This window comes from Chinchilla lanigera, unplaced genomic scaffold (genome assembly GCF_000276665.1).
Source record: "Chinchilla lanigera isolate Chin_1 unplaced genomic scaffold, ChiLan1.0 scaffold00086, whole genome shotgun sequence".
NCBI lineage: Eukaryota > Metazoa > Chordata > Mammalia > Rodentia > Chinchillidae > Chinchilla > Chinchilla lanigera.
Window position 1 is genome coordinate 9,042,384 of NW_004955487.1, and position 16,621 is coordinate 9,059,004.

Genomic DNA, 16,621 nt, shown 5'->3' on the forward strand with positions numbered 1-16,621 from the left:
ATCAAATTTTATTTTATTTTATTTATAAGTACTTTTATCCAAAATTTTGATTTGAAGAATACAAATGGACAAGAAATGGTTAACATCACATATCAGATAAACTTGTGAGTTTACCAATTGCTTTCTCCTTTGACCCTAGCAGACAGCTCGGTATATGCCTGGCAGGGGGTGAGCTGGATTTCAAGCACCAGCCTTCTGGCAGTCAGGCCTTTCTTTTGGTCTGGTACTGAATTCTAAACTGGTCCCGAATTCTAACCTGGTCCCTGTCACTGCCATTGTACTCAGCTGTGCACACAGCAATATCATATCTTTCTATCCCTAATGCCCACAGCGAGATTCAATGTTGAACAAATGAATACATAAAAATACCCAGGTGGCACTGACATTAATTCAGAAGTTTTCTTCAATGCAGATATTGAATTTTGCGGTCTCTTTTACAACCTAGTGGCCTGGAGAGAGACCAGAATATACACATCAGCACATCTTCCCGTCAATAACCATCCCAGCACACTGCAGCCTCAAGCCAACACTAAGAGAGGGCTGGAGGAGAACATCCACCACCTGACGAAAGCAGCCAACCCTACAACCTCACGTGACAGTACAGCTCACTAGAATGAAGGAGAGTTTAGCTGCAAGACACATTTAAAACCACTCATGTAATTAAAATATGCTTGCAGCATTCTGAGCAGGGCACTTGGCTTGCAATTCAATATTTTTCCTACGTATTCTGTCAGTGCACAAGGGCTCTCCCTTTCAAGACTCCAGGCCCAACCCCCGGGTCAAGGAGAGAAGGACCTGCACATCAGCAGCCCGGAGTGCTACAGGAGAAGCTGGGAGAAAGCCGCGGGGCTGGGGAGCCACGGGCAGAGGCTGCCTGTGGCAAAAGGACTCTGAGGCCCCCGAGACCTTGGCCCCAGCCCAGAACACTTAGTCACACAGGCGCTCAACAACACGGGGCCAAACAGCAATGCACTTCGCCTCCTTTACACCTCCCTGTCCCTCCACACTCACCACGTTTTTTCTTTTTACTCAAAGTGTAATTTTGAGAAATTTCACAGCTACAGAAAAATAAAAATGATCTTTTACCAGGGACAACCAGTTATTTATATTTTGCCACATTGTTTTACCTCTACACGTGCGATCTGTGTTCTGTTGCACTGTATGGTTTGGCTAGGTTTGGTTTCACAACTACCTAAGTTGCCTAGGCTATCCTGAAATTCACGTTCTTCCTGCCTCGGTCTCCTTAGTGCGGCGATTAAAGGCATGTACCGCACTATCATCATACCCAGATTCTCACTGCAAAAACTGTATTTTGACTAAACCATTGGAAAATAAACTGCAGGCATCATATTTGCTTAAGATAGATTTAAGGGAGAAAAATTCTTCACTTTCCAAGATTTGCCCTCATGTCACATATAAAAGTATAATCTCGATATGAATTAAGCCAGAAAGATAAACACAGTTAATACATCCCTATAAATAAGAAATAATGTACCCAGTATGTACAAGTAACTTCTACCTCCCTCTTATTTTTTGGTCATTATGGCATTATCGTCGTAGCACCAATCAGACCTGGATACAGCCTTGCATGAGAGGGAGGAGTTAAATAGGAAGTGGGCGACTCAGCCCAGCCTGCTTAGTTCTCCCGCCTTCAGGGCTAACCTCTGAGCTCCTGTCTGAGAGACCTGCCTCCTGCCCCTGCCTGCTGAGAGAATCAAAGGTGGCAGAGTAGGTGGGTGGAGAATAAACAGAAAAGCCCAGGACTGCATAAACTGAGCTATAAACTAAACAGAAGTAAGGTCTTGTGTGTAGAAGACAGTAAGTTAATCTCCTGTGAACACTTTGCTGCGTGAAATCACATCTGCATTAGCTCCTTTTCAACACCAAACCATTTATTCTTTTAGGAGGTTATTCTTAAATCAATCTATTTTAAGAAAAATAACAGGGCAAACACATTACTGAAGCAAGTGGCCTAACATTTATTTGTGTTGTGCTTCAATTTAATTTTTGGCTTATTCCCTCACTAAAGAGAAATCTAACTGCCAACAGCACTGACCAGCCATCCCAGGCAACATGCTAAGCATAAGGTATGCAATTTTGATCAAGCGCCTGCTTTCATGTCATTTACACAGGCTGGTGATGTGGTAGACAGAGCCAGTCAGTGCCTACCAATACCTAGTTTTTCTCACTTTTCTGGGCACCTAGATAACAACTCCTGGACCCTTTAAAATGAGGGAGGGCCATGTGATTAGCTTTAAAAAGAGAGAGATGCTGCTGCTTCTGGTCTAACACAGTAAAAGGTTCCACTTTTTACTACTCTCTTCCCTTCTAAGGTCATAAATTGAGACAGAGGGGTCTCAAAAAGGGCCCTCCATGAGTATTATCATCAACTGGAACAAGCCACCGAGGACAGAAACTGCAGGCTTTGTCACAAGTAAAGTATCAATTTTTATGTGGCAAGTAACAGAAATATTAGGACTTTTCATTGATTGTTTATGGGACTGTCTGAATTATCACAAAGGTGTAGGGGCCAAGCCTACACTGACTACTACAGCCAAAAGGAGCTGTGTTAGTCAGCTTCCCTTTGCCATGACAAATACTGAGAAAACAACTCAAAGGAGGAAAGGTGACTCTGGCTTACAGACTCAAAGGGTTCAGTCCCTGGCATGCTATTCCATTGCTTTGAGGTCTGTGGTGAGGCAGAAACATGGCAGGAGAGTATGGCCAAGGAAAGCTGCCTACCACAAGGTATGGAAGACCAGCTAGGAAGACTAAGCCCTAACTGGCCTCTTCTGTGAGCACTAGAGAGAAAGGCAGCATGAGTGCATGCTGACACGCTGCAGGGAAAGTTAATACAGTTGAGACGTTGTTGTTTACTCGAACATGTATCATGGATGGTGGAAGACAGATGAATCCTGTTTTACTCTTATTGCTTGTGCCTGTGTTTGAATAAACAAAGCCAAGGTACACCAGTCACTCCGTGCTCTTTGTCGAAGGGAAACAAGAGGCTTTTGGCCCCCACATTTTAACCTAATTCTGTGTCTCTGTGTTTTGCCCTTTGTGTTTCATCTTGGCCAGGTACAAGCTCATAGGCTGGCCCCCTGCATTAAGGCAGTCAGGAAGCAGAGGGAAAGGGAGAGCCAGAGACAAGATAAGGCCTTCAAAGACAGATATCCAGTGACCTGCTTCCCTCAATGGGGCCCCACGGAACTCATGAGCTCTGAACTCTCCAAGCTGCCATGGAGATTAGCTGTCATGGTGTGTCATGGTGTGGTGAGGTCCCCAAAGACACATGTATTAGAGGGTGGCTGCCAGCCAGTGGGGCTATTGGGAAGTGGGGAGCCTTTGGGAGGTGAGGGTATAGGGGAAGAAGTTACACCCTTGGGCACTGTGCCCTTGAAAGAACCACTAGGACCTCACCCTCTCCCTCCTTCTCTACCTACTTCCCAGGAGCCATGATGGACTGTGTCTCAACAGGACCAAGCCACTGTGGACTGAACCTCTGAGACTGTGAGCCAGAATGAACCTTTCCTCCTTAGCAAATGTCTGTCTCAGGAATCTTGTCACAGCCACAGAAAGCTGACGAACACTGAGGTTTCTGACACAAGAGAAAAGCCCAATAAATAATTATAGAAACAACCAATGAATGGACAGGTGAAGAGTTCCAAAAGATGGGACACTACGGGAGGAAGTGCACAGTGGTGCTTAAGAACACAGGCTGTGGACTACTCCAGTGGTATGGACTCTAATTGTGCCTGGCTGGCGAGGGGGCCCAGGACAGGTTCCCCAAGCATACTCAGCTTCACTGTCAGGAGACTCGGGCTGGTTACAGTGCCACCTCACAGGGCTGGTGAAACTAGCCAGTCCACGAGCAAGCCCAGAACAGCCACTCAGACACAAAGGGCCCTCATGGATGCTGATGCCTAAACAAGCAAAGCCCCGTAACAAGATGACTATTTGGTCATTTTTCTAATATTTGAAAATACTGTTCAAGTTCAATTCAATATACATTATTAAGTTTGATATCTGAAAGAAGCACTACCGTTGCACTAGCATTAATTAGTCTTTCTTGGGGCTGGGGATTTAGCTCAGCGGCAAAAGCGCCTGCCTGGCAAGTGCAAGGTCGTGAGTTCGGTTCCTGGTACCGGAGAAAAGCCAAAAAAAAAGAAAAAAAAAAAAATTAGTCTTTCTTGCTTAAGACAAAATTATTTCTTTCTCTAAGTCTCACAGACAATGTATTTGTTTAAGAATGACTAATTAGGACAGTAAAACGCCATGCAAGTGCTTACCACAGGGACCCTGTCTCCACCGCTGGCGACCTGCTTGTAATACGGTAACCCTGAGAGGACTCTCCACGCAGACAGGCCACAGCTGGCCGCCTTTGAGATGCCCGCCTCTGCAGCCTCGCAGCCACCCACGAGCAGAAGTCTGAAAAGCAAGAAAACAAAGGATGGAAATTATAAATAGGAATGAGATAAAGGCAATGAAATATCACAGAAAGCCACCTGCGCAAGAAAACTAAATGAAAAGCACTACATATTAAGCCTACCAGGTCAGCATTTTAAGCAAAATCTCCAACATAAATCAAATGGTTTATTAATTGGAACTTCACCCTCACCTGTGCAGAACAGCACTTAAACTCAGCAGGACACTAAGAAAAGGGCAGAACATCTGAAGCTCGGCCATCGCACCTACGGATACTGCCTGGATCGACACCAGTGAGCATTTGTGTAACTTCACCACATGTGCATACTCAATCTATATCTGATGCACAGGGCCCCACACAGCATCTCAGGAAGAAATGACAAGCTGGATGTAGTGGCGCACACCTGTGATCCCAGCACTCTGGGAGGCTGAGGCAGGAGGATCACAGGCTCAAACCCAAACTGGGTGACTGGGTGACTTAAGACCCTGTCTCAAAATAAAAAATAAAAAGGAGGTGTGGGTGTGGCTCAATGTGGAGGCCCTGGCTTTGATTTTTCATTTTTTATGAAAAAAATTTTCATAACCACATAATAAGAGTAACAGTTATTACGCTGTGAATCATTATCCTCAAAGAACACTGACCTCTACCATATTCTCTTAGATCTGAAATTCTCAAAACGACATAAAAATCCTCTGAGATTTAGCTGTCCTATACCCCACTGAGCACCCACATTTCAGCCAGGAAACACCCAGCTGGGCATCCCTGCAAGGAGGCACAGGTGCACAGCGGGGAGGAAACAGAGCCCTTGGCCTGAGCTTAACCACGCCAGCTTCCGTCCTCCTGCCTGAGGGGGAAGGGGCTGAGTCTTCCAGCTCTGCCAGCCAGAAGAGTCAGAAGCTCAAAGCAGGAACAGACACTGGACCACAGAAATAAACTAAGGGATAGGAGATAGAGAAAGCATGTATGTACACACATACAGGGAAAGAACTGAATAAAGGCAGAGGCCAAAGAAGAACAGTGACGGTAACCCTGACATGGGAGAAACCCAGCAAAGATAGGGTGCAAGACCTGAGCACCACCGTATGTGACGCTGAGGACACTGAAGTTGGGAGCCACATGGAAAACAATTCCCAAAACAATCCCAAAGGGTTACCGAGAAGGTTCTGCAACCTAACACTGGCTGGAAGAATCTTCCCCCTAGTGGCTTAGAACTCCTTCTAGCCAAAGGACAATGCAGGAAGTTTAGAACAGTGAGAACTTCTGTGTGTTCTGCCCATGGTCCGGTGTGCCAAGGTAGAGAGCAGGAAGGGAGACAGGGAGGGGAAGGGAAGGTCTGTGTGCCACGATTTCAAAATGTGGAAAGGGCTGGGGTTTGGCCCAGTGCCTGATCTAGCACAGTGGCAGCCCTGGCTTAGATGGGTTCAACAGGACTAGAACTGTCAAAGTTAAGACTCCACACATGTGATTGAACCCTCAGAGCTTCAAGCAGTTCCTCCCTTGGGAAACCTGAAACACCACCTGTTTAATTCATTACTACTGGTTCAGTGTTCTTATTAAACTCTGCTTATGTTTACCAACTAGATGAAGAACTTAGAAGAAAGCACACATGGAGCTGGGGATTTAGCTCAGCGGCAAAAGCGCCTGCCTGGCAAGCGCAAGGTCGTGAGTTCGGTTCCCGGTACCGGAGAAAAAACAAAAAAAAAAAAAAAAAAAAAAGAAGAAAGCACACATAATCAAGACAAAGTCACCCTTTCTCAAACAGCAAGAATGCATCAGAACCCCAGATGGCTGGCATACACACTCTGGGCCGCTCAGGAGGCAGGAATGGGAGAGCCGAATCTCCCCTCTAACTCCTCCTCCAGGAATCTTAATGCTGCTGGTCAAGGACCAGACATGGGATCCACTTCATGTGATATTTAAGGAGACTATCTGGGCCCTGGGAGACAGCTCATTATCAGTCAAATTATGAAGCACCTGACTGCACAGTCAGCACATGCTTAAGGATGATCACAGAAATCAGTTAGGTTGCAGGATTGCTTATTAAAAACAGCGAATTTTTTCCTGCTTGCTTAGTTTGGTAATGAAATCATTCTCCTTGCAACTTGATGAGTCGATACATAATATGCTTAAAATTGAATGGCATCTGGCTATAAATTCCTTAAGACATAAGTTAGAATTGAGAATCAAATATGGGAACATGTATAAAATTCAATCCTCCTGGCTTTGTACCCCTCCCCAGCAGAACTGGACTCACGGATGTTGGATGGCACAGAACAGTTCAGCAAACAGTTTCTCAAAAAGGACAGCTCATAAATACTTCAAGCTTGGTGGGCCACAGCCTATTCACAATGCCCCATGTATGGGACAGCATGAAAAACACCACGTACAGGGTGTCAAAAGAAGGGTGGTTGTGTATCTACGAAGCCTTACAGACACCTGAACGGAATTTTCATGAGCCACCAAGTATTGTTTTGAGTATTTTCCAGCTACCTAAAAAACGTCAACTGTATTGTTGGCAATAGGGCAGATGAGGCAGTGTGCCAAGCCCTCACCCAGAGAAAAGCCCTCAGGCCTCGAGACAGAAGACGGGAGTCTGCTCAACAGTCCCACCATCCTGGGGAAGCTTCTAAGCCCCAGGAGCCTGGATGCTACACACACACAGCAGCATTAGGGCACCACAGCACAGTGTGTGATGACCGACTCGGCACACGTAAGGATCCGGTAACCAGCTCCATAACTTTCTCTATCATCACCGACTTCCACTGAAGTCAGGGCAGCATCAATTTCGGGAGTGTTTAAAATTTGCAAGGTACTGTGCCAGCAGTACAGGAATGACAGCATAAAGAACAAGCTTCCCTTCCTCGTGAAGTTCATACTCTCATGAGTTAATGAGACTAAAATTTCACCCAAGAAAAATCTGAACATAACCTGTTGTAGCTCTTTTATTTATGCCATGTCCACCTGAGCCTTAAACTTTAATTCTCCCAAAGCTGGGTTTTCGTTCATTTACTGAAAGTATCTGCTGAGCACCAATTATGTGCCAGGCCCTGACCTAGCTGCTGAAAGTGGAACCACAGACAATAGACAATGTTCCAAGGCCTCCATTCACCTTCTCTTTCATAGGCTTTGGCAAAGCCAAGTCAACTGCACTGACAGAGCTGCAGGCAGGGAACTGCGGAGCTGTGAGGACATGGCTCTGGTTCTGGTCCAGAGGAGCCACTGATCACCATCTGCTGAAGGAAATGAACCCTCATTCTTTCAAAAGATGCAAAGCCTACAAGCACGCTCATAGAGTGCAGCACAATGGTCAATCAGGTAATTCTCAGCAATTCCAACTATTTACATCTACCATGTCTATTTGTTGGCAATCCTTAGACTCTTCTAGTTACTCTTAAACACCCCACAGCAGTCAGATACATGGTAATGTCAGAACGAGCACCTCTACCTACCCCAGCAGCTCTAGCCGCTCCAGCGGCTCCAACAGCTCTCCTTCACCCCCACCCCGCCTCCCCTCCCTCCCCACACTCCCTTCCTCCTCAGCACACAGAGCTGGAGTTGGTCAACCTGCCCCACACAGGCCAGAGCTTTACTTTAATGGACATTCCAGGCAGAGCACAGCCAACAGGAAGCACAAATAAAACCACGTCTGCTCAACAGGCCATAGCCTTCTGCTAGGCACTCACTAAACAGGGCTCCTGTAACTGAGAAGCATCTCTCAAGGGCTTGACAGCCACTCCCAAAGTGTAGTCATCACAAGGATGAGGCCTCTGCCCAAGATACCCTGGAGGACAGAACCCGAACTCTGGTCACAGCTGGCCAGCAAACTCAGCTGTGCTGCTTGCATAGACCCAACCAACCCTGGGTACTCTCCTCTCCTTCAACTCTGTGAAAGCCCAAAGCACAACAGAACTAAGCTCCTTCCTCTATTGCTGAGCATTTCAAAACTAATTTCATTTCAGCCAGGCATGGAGGGGTATGCCTGCTGTCACAGCAGTCTGGGAAGCTGAGGCAGAGGATCACGAGTTCAAGTCCAGCCTGGTCAACTCAACAACTAGGCAAGATCCTGTCTCAAAATAGATAGATAGATAGATAGATAGATAGATAGATAGATAGATATAGGTAGATGGATGGGTGGGTGGGTAGATGGGTGGGTGAATGGGTGGATGGATGGATGGTAAGCAGGCAGGCAGATAGATGGATATATGAGCTGGTGACATATCTCAGCAAAAAAGCCCTAGGTTCAATCCCTGTTACCAGCAAAAAAAGGATTTTTTGCTAATTGGTAACTATTATGTAAGACGTCTTAAGAACATGCTGCCCATGTTTGTGGGAGACACCTTAAAGTCTGACCCAAGGCTGTCGCTGAGCCACAGAGAACTGCAAGTTTCAGTGCAATCTTAGATCCAGGATCCACAGCTATGGGGTACCAAGAAGAGTCAGACCCGGGGTGCTGCCCATGACCAGTCCAGCACAGGACTAAAACAGGGGAGCATCACAGGTACCACCCAAACACTGAGACTCAGCCCCCACCTCAACCCTCCACTGGGCAGCTGGGAGACCACTGAGCAGGCCTCCCGCCTCCTCATTGGCTGACCTTCGAAAGGCTTTCTTTTTGCAAAAGCTGATGCCATAATATGAGTTTTTATGTGGATAGGCAGCAGGCCCCAGTCTGACACCACAAAGGCTTTAAAGAACAAAGACATTTCAAGGAATACAATAATTTAAATATGCCTGTAGTTATGTAAGACAAATGTCAGCAAACTGCAGCCATCACACGCACACACGCCCATACGCCAAACTCACCAGTGCCTATATTTTGTAAATACAGTTTTATTGGAATCCAGCCAGATTCCCTTACTCTCATGCCATCTCTACTCGCTTACACTACTATGGAAGAGCTGCGATTGCTGCATGTGGTCTCTCCACCACAACGCAGAGGAGGGGAGGGATTTCTCTCCGCGAGTCCAGGTGTAATCCTACACAAAACCAACAGCAAAGAAAGAAGACAGGGGAGGAGAGGAGAGAAGAGGGGAGAGAAGGAAAGGGAAGAAAAAAGGTGGAAAGGTGCTGGGCTGGAGAGGAAAGGTGGGGCTGGGGCTGAGATGGACCCAGGGCTCCCATGAGGCTGTGACTCAGGATGTGGAAAGAGAAGTTGGAATGGGTAAACCCACACAGCTTTGTCCAGAGCTTCTCAATTAATTCTGGTTTTCTAATACCCAGTTTACCAGCTCAATTTCTCTTCTTCAACTGTGCTCGCAGCACTAGGCAGAACAGCACATTGTAGAACCCTGAGTTCTGTTTCCAATTTATCTCAGTTTCACCCTGGCTGATTTATTTCACATCTGTAAAATTCTTGTACATGATAAATAGCACACACTCACATTACTGGAGAAACTGGAAATAAATACAAATGTGATGAATATTTTACCTTCTTTCATTTAAAAAAGAGCACATAACAGAAAATATAAACAACCTAGCAAAAATGTTGTCATCCACAATAGGATATTTACACATCCTCTGCTTTACAATAATTTTCATACAAAAACATTAATGTAGTCATCCATCTCCACACTGTCTGCCATCAAGAGTTGTAAATGATTGCAGAATCAAGACGAGAACCTCCTTTTTAGCTAAAGAATATACTTACCATTCTAAAACTTTTATTTAAATAGAGGCTGTCCCCTCCACTAAAACTACCCTCATTTGGTTACATTCTGGGCCCAAAATGAAGGAGTCCACAGGATAGATACAATAAATGTGCTGCAAGCCACAGCATGGTCAGATTTCACAACACTGGGGAAAAAAGAAGGAGAGAAGGGGACAAAAAGCAGAGCAAGAAAACTGGGCTTTATATCAGAATGACATTAGAATTCTCAAGAGCAACACCAGAAATCAGAAAAAAATACCTTCAAAGTTCTTAGGGAAAATTACTTCCAGCCAACAATTCTGCTGAACCCAATCATCAATTAAACATAAAGGCAGAACAAGCCATTTTCGGACATGCAAGGCTTTCACCATGTGTTCTTTCTGGGAAGATAGAAGAGGTTGTGACTGGCCAAAACAGCGACTGAACTAAGAAAAAAAGAGACAGCAATAGAGCAGAGCGACCAGGAAAAAAGACCCAGCCAGCGAGGAACATGAATGCAACACTCAAGCGCAGATGGAGCGAGACTCTGGGACAACAGCTATGTGGCAGCTGTACATTTACACTGCAGCAGATTAGGAAGTTCAGGGATAGACCTTTCCACAAAGATAAAACTTGCACGCCACAAATACATGATGTGCTAAATCGAGACTTATACTACGAGTGGGGTGAATTTAGGTGTAAACCTATGGTAAGTGTATCATAAAACTCAGCAGTTTTTAAAAAAAGGAAAGAGAAGGTCTGAAAATATAGCTCAGTGTGCAGCACTCTCCTAGCACAAGAGAGGTCCCAGGTGTGATCCCTAGTATGGGGGTCAAAATGAACGATAGGAGAATACACATGCGTAAGAACAGGCATGGCTATGTCGGGATACAGAGTCAGTGCTCCCCAGTCAATCTGGCCTCAGCCCACTACTTGGTCCACACTGCCTCAAGGCCCTCCTGGAGCGATGTTCCTACAACCATGCTCCTAGAATGTGCCCTCTCAGGGCTGTGCTGGGCGACTCCCTGGGCAGGAAGCCCTCTTCTCCCACACCTCCTGTAGGTTTTCAGGCCACTGAAAACCACAATGAGATCTTTTACACTCACCAATCAGCAAATGTTTAAAAGTGCCATCAAGGGCTGGGGAAATAGTTCAGCGGCATAAGTGCCTGCCTGGCAAGCGCAAGGTCCTGAATTCGATTCTGGGTACCACACCAAAAAAAAAAGTAAATAAATAAATAAAAGTGCCATCCAGAAGACGAACATCATCTGGCACACTACCATGGAACAATCCACCATGATCTAGCAGCACTGCAATGCCCCCTCCCAGCAAGTCAGAGATTTCACTTCTCCTTCCACAGCCTGCACATGTGCCAAAGGAATATATGATAATTTTTACCATGCACTATTTTTATAATACAGAAGTAGTTGGAAACAAATCAAGTTTTCATTTAAGGGAGAATGGTTAGACATGTTGCATATTATTAATAAAACATCCTCATGATGGTTAAAAATGAAAAGCTAAAAAGAAATGAACTAGAGCAACATAAATGAAAAAACAAGTCACAGAGCAAGACTCATGAGCATGTGATTCCATTTCTATAAAGTCAGAACTCAAACTAAATATGAGAAAGTGCAGGGGAAATAGAATGGGATCAGCAAAGAGCCCAAAGGAGACTTCAGTGTGTGGCAGAGGGGAGAGACAGGGAGATCTTTTGCAGCATAAAGATGCCATAGTAAAATTCTCCAATGAATAAACAGAATATGGATATACAAGGATAGCTGGGATAACTGTACTGATGATGTCTATTGGTTTATTGAAAGGAATAGTTAATGCTTAAATTTTTCTTTTTCTGGCCAATTTTGCATGATTATGTCTGATAATGTGAACAACTAAGACAACAATGTGCAATATAACAACCATTGTTAAATCCCTATGACCTTGATTAATAAAACTCTGTATCGTTTCTAACACATATTTATTACTTTTTATTCTCTTTAGTTGTTTGATCAACCTTGCATTCTTACATCTGGTAATCTGAACAACTTCCTTGAAGATAACAACATGTAATATAACAACCATTGTTAACTTCCTATCACTTTGTTTTGAAATTCTGTATCGTTTCTACTGTTTTTGTGTTATTTTATTTTTGTCTTGGTTGTTATTAGTTTTCTTTTCTCTCTAATGTAAAAAAGTAAATTAAAAATAAATAAATAAATAGAATACGAAATTTTCACACACTCTCAATCAAGAAGACATAAGCATTCTGAGGGTCAGAGTTTAAGGACTTGCCAATGGTCACTGATTGGTCCAAAAACTTGGAACTCAAGTAGCTTAATCCGACTCAAAATTGAACACGCTTTCTAGTAAGAGAATCAAACAGCTTGGTTAACTTGTAAAATACATGTACATTTCATCCTCAAAATTGAAGGGCAGAGGGGCTGGGGATTTAGCTCAGCAGCACAGCACCTGCCTGGCAAGCTCAAGGTTGCAAGTTTGATTCCTGGTACTGGAAAAAAAAAAAAATTGAAGGGCAGAGATTTCTGGAAGTAGAAAATGCCACAATGCCCAGTCCACCTCAGGAACAAAGGTGCATGATGCAGGGTAGAGCACTGTGGAGGAGACAGGTACAGGACGCAGAGGAGCCAAGACAGACAGACAGCGGGGCTGGAGAGGAGGGGCACCTGCTGCGGCCTCCCACAACAAGGCACCCGACTTCGTGAGCTCTCGGACAGGGCTGTGAATTCAGCACTGTTACACTCATTTGACCAATGAGGAGGAAGATCCAGGGGCTGAGCAAGCAGGAGAAATTCCTCAACCAGAAGTCCAGCACCCCACCTGGCCCAGAGAACACGGTCGGTTAGGAAAAGGCACGTCAATGATCAGAAGAGGCTACCACAGTGTTATGGGTCTTCACCGTGACTACACAGGAATGTGGAATGAAGATGCCAATAGGAGAATCAGAATGGGCAGGTTCTTCTCTCTGAATCTATGCCAAGGTTTCTGAACCCACCAGGTGATCTACTAGCTCTGAGCACAAATGGTTGCTTACCTGTGAGCAGGGTGGTAAATAGCAGTACTGATTCCATGAGGATAAAAACTACTGAAGTTGAAACTGTGACTCTCTTGGTAGCTCTGGTTTGTTCCGACACTAAATTTAAGAGGGTAAATAAGACATAAATACTACTAAACACAACAGGTATCATTACATACCCAATACAATGTCTATAACATAGAACACAGGGAATGCCAAGTATGGAAGACATAAAACAACCAGAACTCTAACTTACTACAGTGGGAACATGACTGAGAGACACAACCATGTTGGTAAAAAGTCTGGTAGTTTTTATAAAAATAAACTATAGCTACCCTATGATTCCGCAACACACTGGAAGAGAATCATCAGGAGGAATAACAATATATATTCATAAATACTTGTAGAAGGATGGTCACAGTAGCTGTATCGAAGCAACCCTGAACTACAAACTTAGGAGTCTACCTATAGAGAAACGGATAAACACGCCACGCAATGCTCATGTTTCCACATACAGATACCTAGACGTATCCATGTGTTCACAGAATACTAATCATTGGTGAAACAGGAATAAGCTACAGGGCAACATAAAATATGGATAACTCTCAAATATTATGCTGAATAAAAGAAGACAAAAGGGTCCACATACATGATTCTATTAATGTGAATTATCAGCACAGACAAAACTCATCTTGATTTGTACACAAGTTTTTTAAACAGTTGTTCTCAGGGTGGATGTGGACAGAGATGCTGGGGAGGAGATGAGGGAACTTTCTAGCATGGTGATAACATCCAGAATCTCCACAGGGTTTTGGACTGCACAAATGTATACACCGGTTCCAACTCACAAATGGTACAACTAAGATTTGTGCATTTCACAGGGTGTAAATTTTACTGGGAAAAAAAAAACTAATCAAACACTGAATGCTAATTAATGATATGCACGCTAAATCTAAGTGTTGACATCTGGGCTGGGGATTTAGCTCAGCGGCACAGCGCCTGCCTGGCAAACACAAGGTCGTGAGTTCAATCCCTGCTACTGGAAAAAAAAAACAAAACCAAAAAAAAAAAAAAAAGGCATAAGTGTTGACATCTCCAGCTTAACTCTGAAATACATTAAAACACAAGGTGATAGAAAGATGGATACATAGTAAAAATGTGGTAGATAAGTACAGTGAAATCCTAATCACAGAGTCCAACTGGAAATACATGGGTGTTCACTACACGATTCTTTCAACTTTCCAATTATATTTCCAATAGTTCATAATAACATGCCAGAAGGACATAAAGCAGTATCACTCTCTGACGTGAAACCAGAGAAATAACATTATATAGAACATGACATCCCGAAGTGCCTTTTACCTGACGAGGTAACTTCTGAGTTCTCCTCGGTAGTTGATGACCAAGAGTTCCGCCAACCACTGTGCACTGGCTTTGTATTCTAAAAATATCAACCCAGCGATGGCACAGCTCAAATCACCAGCAAAACTAGAAGCCTGCAGAAGAGAAGGAACTGAATTACTCAGGCAACACCGCAATAAACAACCTTGAATGGCATATTCAGGTAGAGGGGTAGAGGAGTACATTTTTATTCAAACCATATACCCACTGCAAAAAGACAGAAAACCCCACCACTCAGCCTTAGAGAACTCTAAGAGTGGTTTTCAAGTATTAATGTCCACGGCCAACAGTGGCCCAAACCGAAAAGCTTCCATTTGCCTAACCAGGCAGCTGAGGATGTGAAGGTAAGAGATCTGCAGGGATGCTTACCAACCAATCAGGGCCTTCAAGCCTCCAGTCTTGGCCCTAAACCTGCAGTCACCTTGGATTCCAAAGGCAGTGCCTCACAAAACTGAAGCTGCCCAAGAGGAGCAGTCACCTCAGGAGCCCTGACTGCCCCTGAGGCAATGAGGTCTTCCTGGGAGGCACCTGGTACAACCGGAACTCAGACAGTGACAGCCCGAGCCCAGCCCACCCTGGTAGCCCACCAAAGCCGACTCCCTCCTCTCCTTGAGGGTCAGTCTGAGTCTTTCCCATGATGCTGCTCCTGATGAGACCTCAAGGGCCTGGCAGGGTGCCAGGCAGAGGGCCCCAGCTCCCTTTCCAGAGAGCTCCTCAGACCCTGTCCAGTAGCCATGGGACTTCTGTAGCCTGAGCCCAATGTATTTTTTCCAGGATTTTCCACTCACTTTCATTTTCTGAATGAAAACCCCTCTCAGAATTACTGGCTGTCAGCGCTGAACTTACTAGAATACACTAAAAAGCTTACAAACACCATGAAGCCCCAGGTCCTGCACAAGTCAATTAGGCAGAACATCTGTGGCAAGCCAGGCACAATCTGCATCTTGGCTTTGGTTTTCCTTTTCTCCATGAAGCTCCCACAAGACTCGGAGACACAGCCAGAGTTAGAGCCACTGTTCTACCCGCCGCTGCCCAGTCCACGTGAAGGAGGACGGACAGTGAAGAGCATGCAATTCTTAGAAGGGACCCCAGCGAGTGAGGCTGTCATGGGAAAGTCACTTTGCTCCCCTCAATCTGCTTCCTAAACTGTAAAATCCGATCCCAACCCACTCATCAGATGGCTGTGAATATTAAATGAGAATTCGTGTACAATCATTAATAAAGTGTAAAGCAGAACATGGTCACAAGTTATTACAACCATTCTTTTTCCACTTTCTCTTTCAATGTCTATTCCATTAAAGTTATAAATTTGAACTCCTAGAAGTGGTTCCTGCTACTAAAGTTTCATTGATGGAGCTTTATAACATTTTGTGCCATGACAAAAACCATGAGTTGTCCTAAAATTACTGAAAAGAGCCAGAAGAGGACGGGCTGGAGGGCAGAGAAGGGTGTCACTCAGTTGATGGTGATGAGCAAAAGACAACCAAAAGACGGTCAACACTGAAATCCTGACTTAAACCCCAACGGGCCAGAAGTGAGGGCTCTTTACTACCTGGCTTCCGGTCCCCAGCCTGCCCAGGCTCACCTTATTCTGCTCTTGCTCCCCACGCTCATACAGGGAAAATGTGAAGGCTACTTTCCTTCTCTGAAGTTCACAAAGCACTTGCTTCGGCACCTTTATTCTTCTGGTGGCCTCCAATGGCTGAGTAAACCCTCCTGTTTCATACATGCCTCCTCACGAGAGTTGGTTTTAATGGCCTCCAGTTAGAATTCACTCACTACCAGATGTTTACATGTGCACAGCACATTATGAAACACAAGACTAAGTACTACACAGACACAGATCTCTGGCTAGATTCTCAGTGTCTTAATTTCAGAGTTTACTATTCTGATTTATATTTGTCTTTTCCCTCTTCACATTCCTCCACTGAAGCATCTATGCAAAGATGGCACGCACACCCAAAAAGTCATCAGTGTGTGGCAGGTCTTACCGGAGCAATGACAAAGAGCTCACTTCCCATGAGGTCGAATACCCGCACAGTGCCAGTGCTCTCCGCATAGGCCAGCAGCGTGCAATCGTAGCTCCATGCTACCCGTCTCCACTGGGGTTTGGGGTCTTTGGGAACTAGAAGGA

General features: G+C 44.8%; 1 protein-coding gene across 1 annotated transcript in view; it reads right to left on the reverse strand.

Annotated features, from left to right (window-relative positions):
• Nbas (neuroblastoma amplified sequence) overlaps positions 1-16,621 on the reverse strand; it is a 179,133-nt gene that overhangs the window by 147,981 nt on the left and 14,531 nt on the right. The window contains exons 7-10 of the mRNA XM_005404440.1: positions 16,479-16,612; positions 14,449-14,582; positions 13,105-13,203; positions 4,290-4,428 (exon numbers count right to left, since the gene is read on the reverse strand). Coding sequence (XP_005404497.1) covers positions 4,290-4,428; positions 13,105-13,203; positions 14,449-14,582; positions 16,479-16,612 — 506 coding nt within the window. The remainder of the gene's footprint in view (positions 1-4,289; positions 4,429-13,104; positions 13,204-14,448; positions 14,583-16,478; positions 16,613-16,621) is intronic.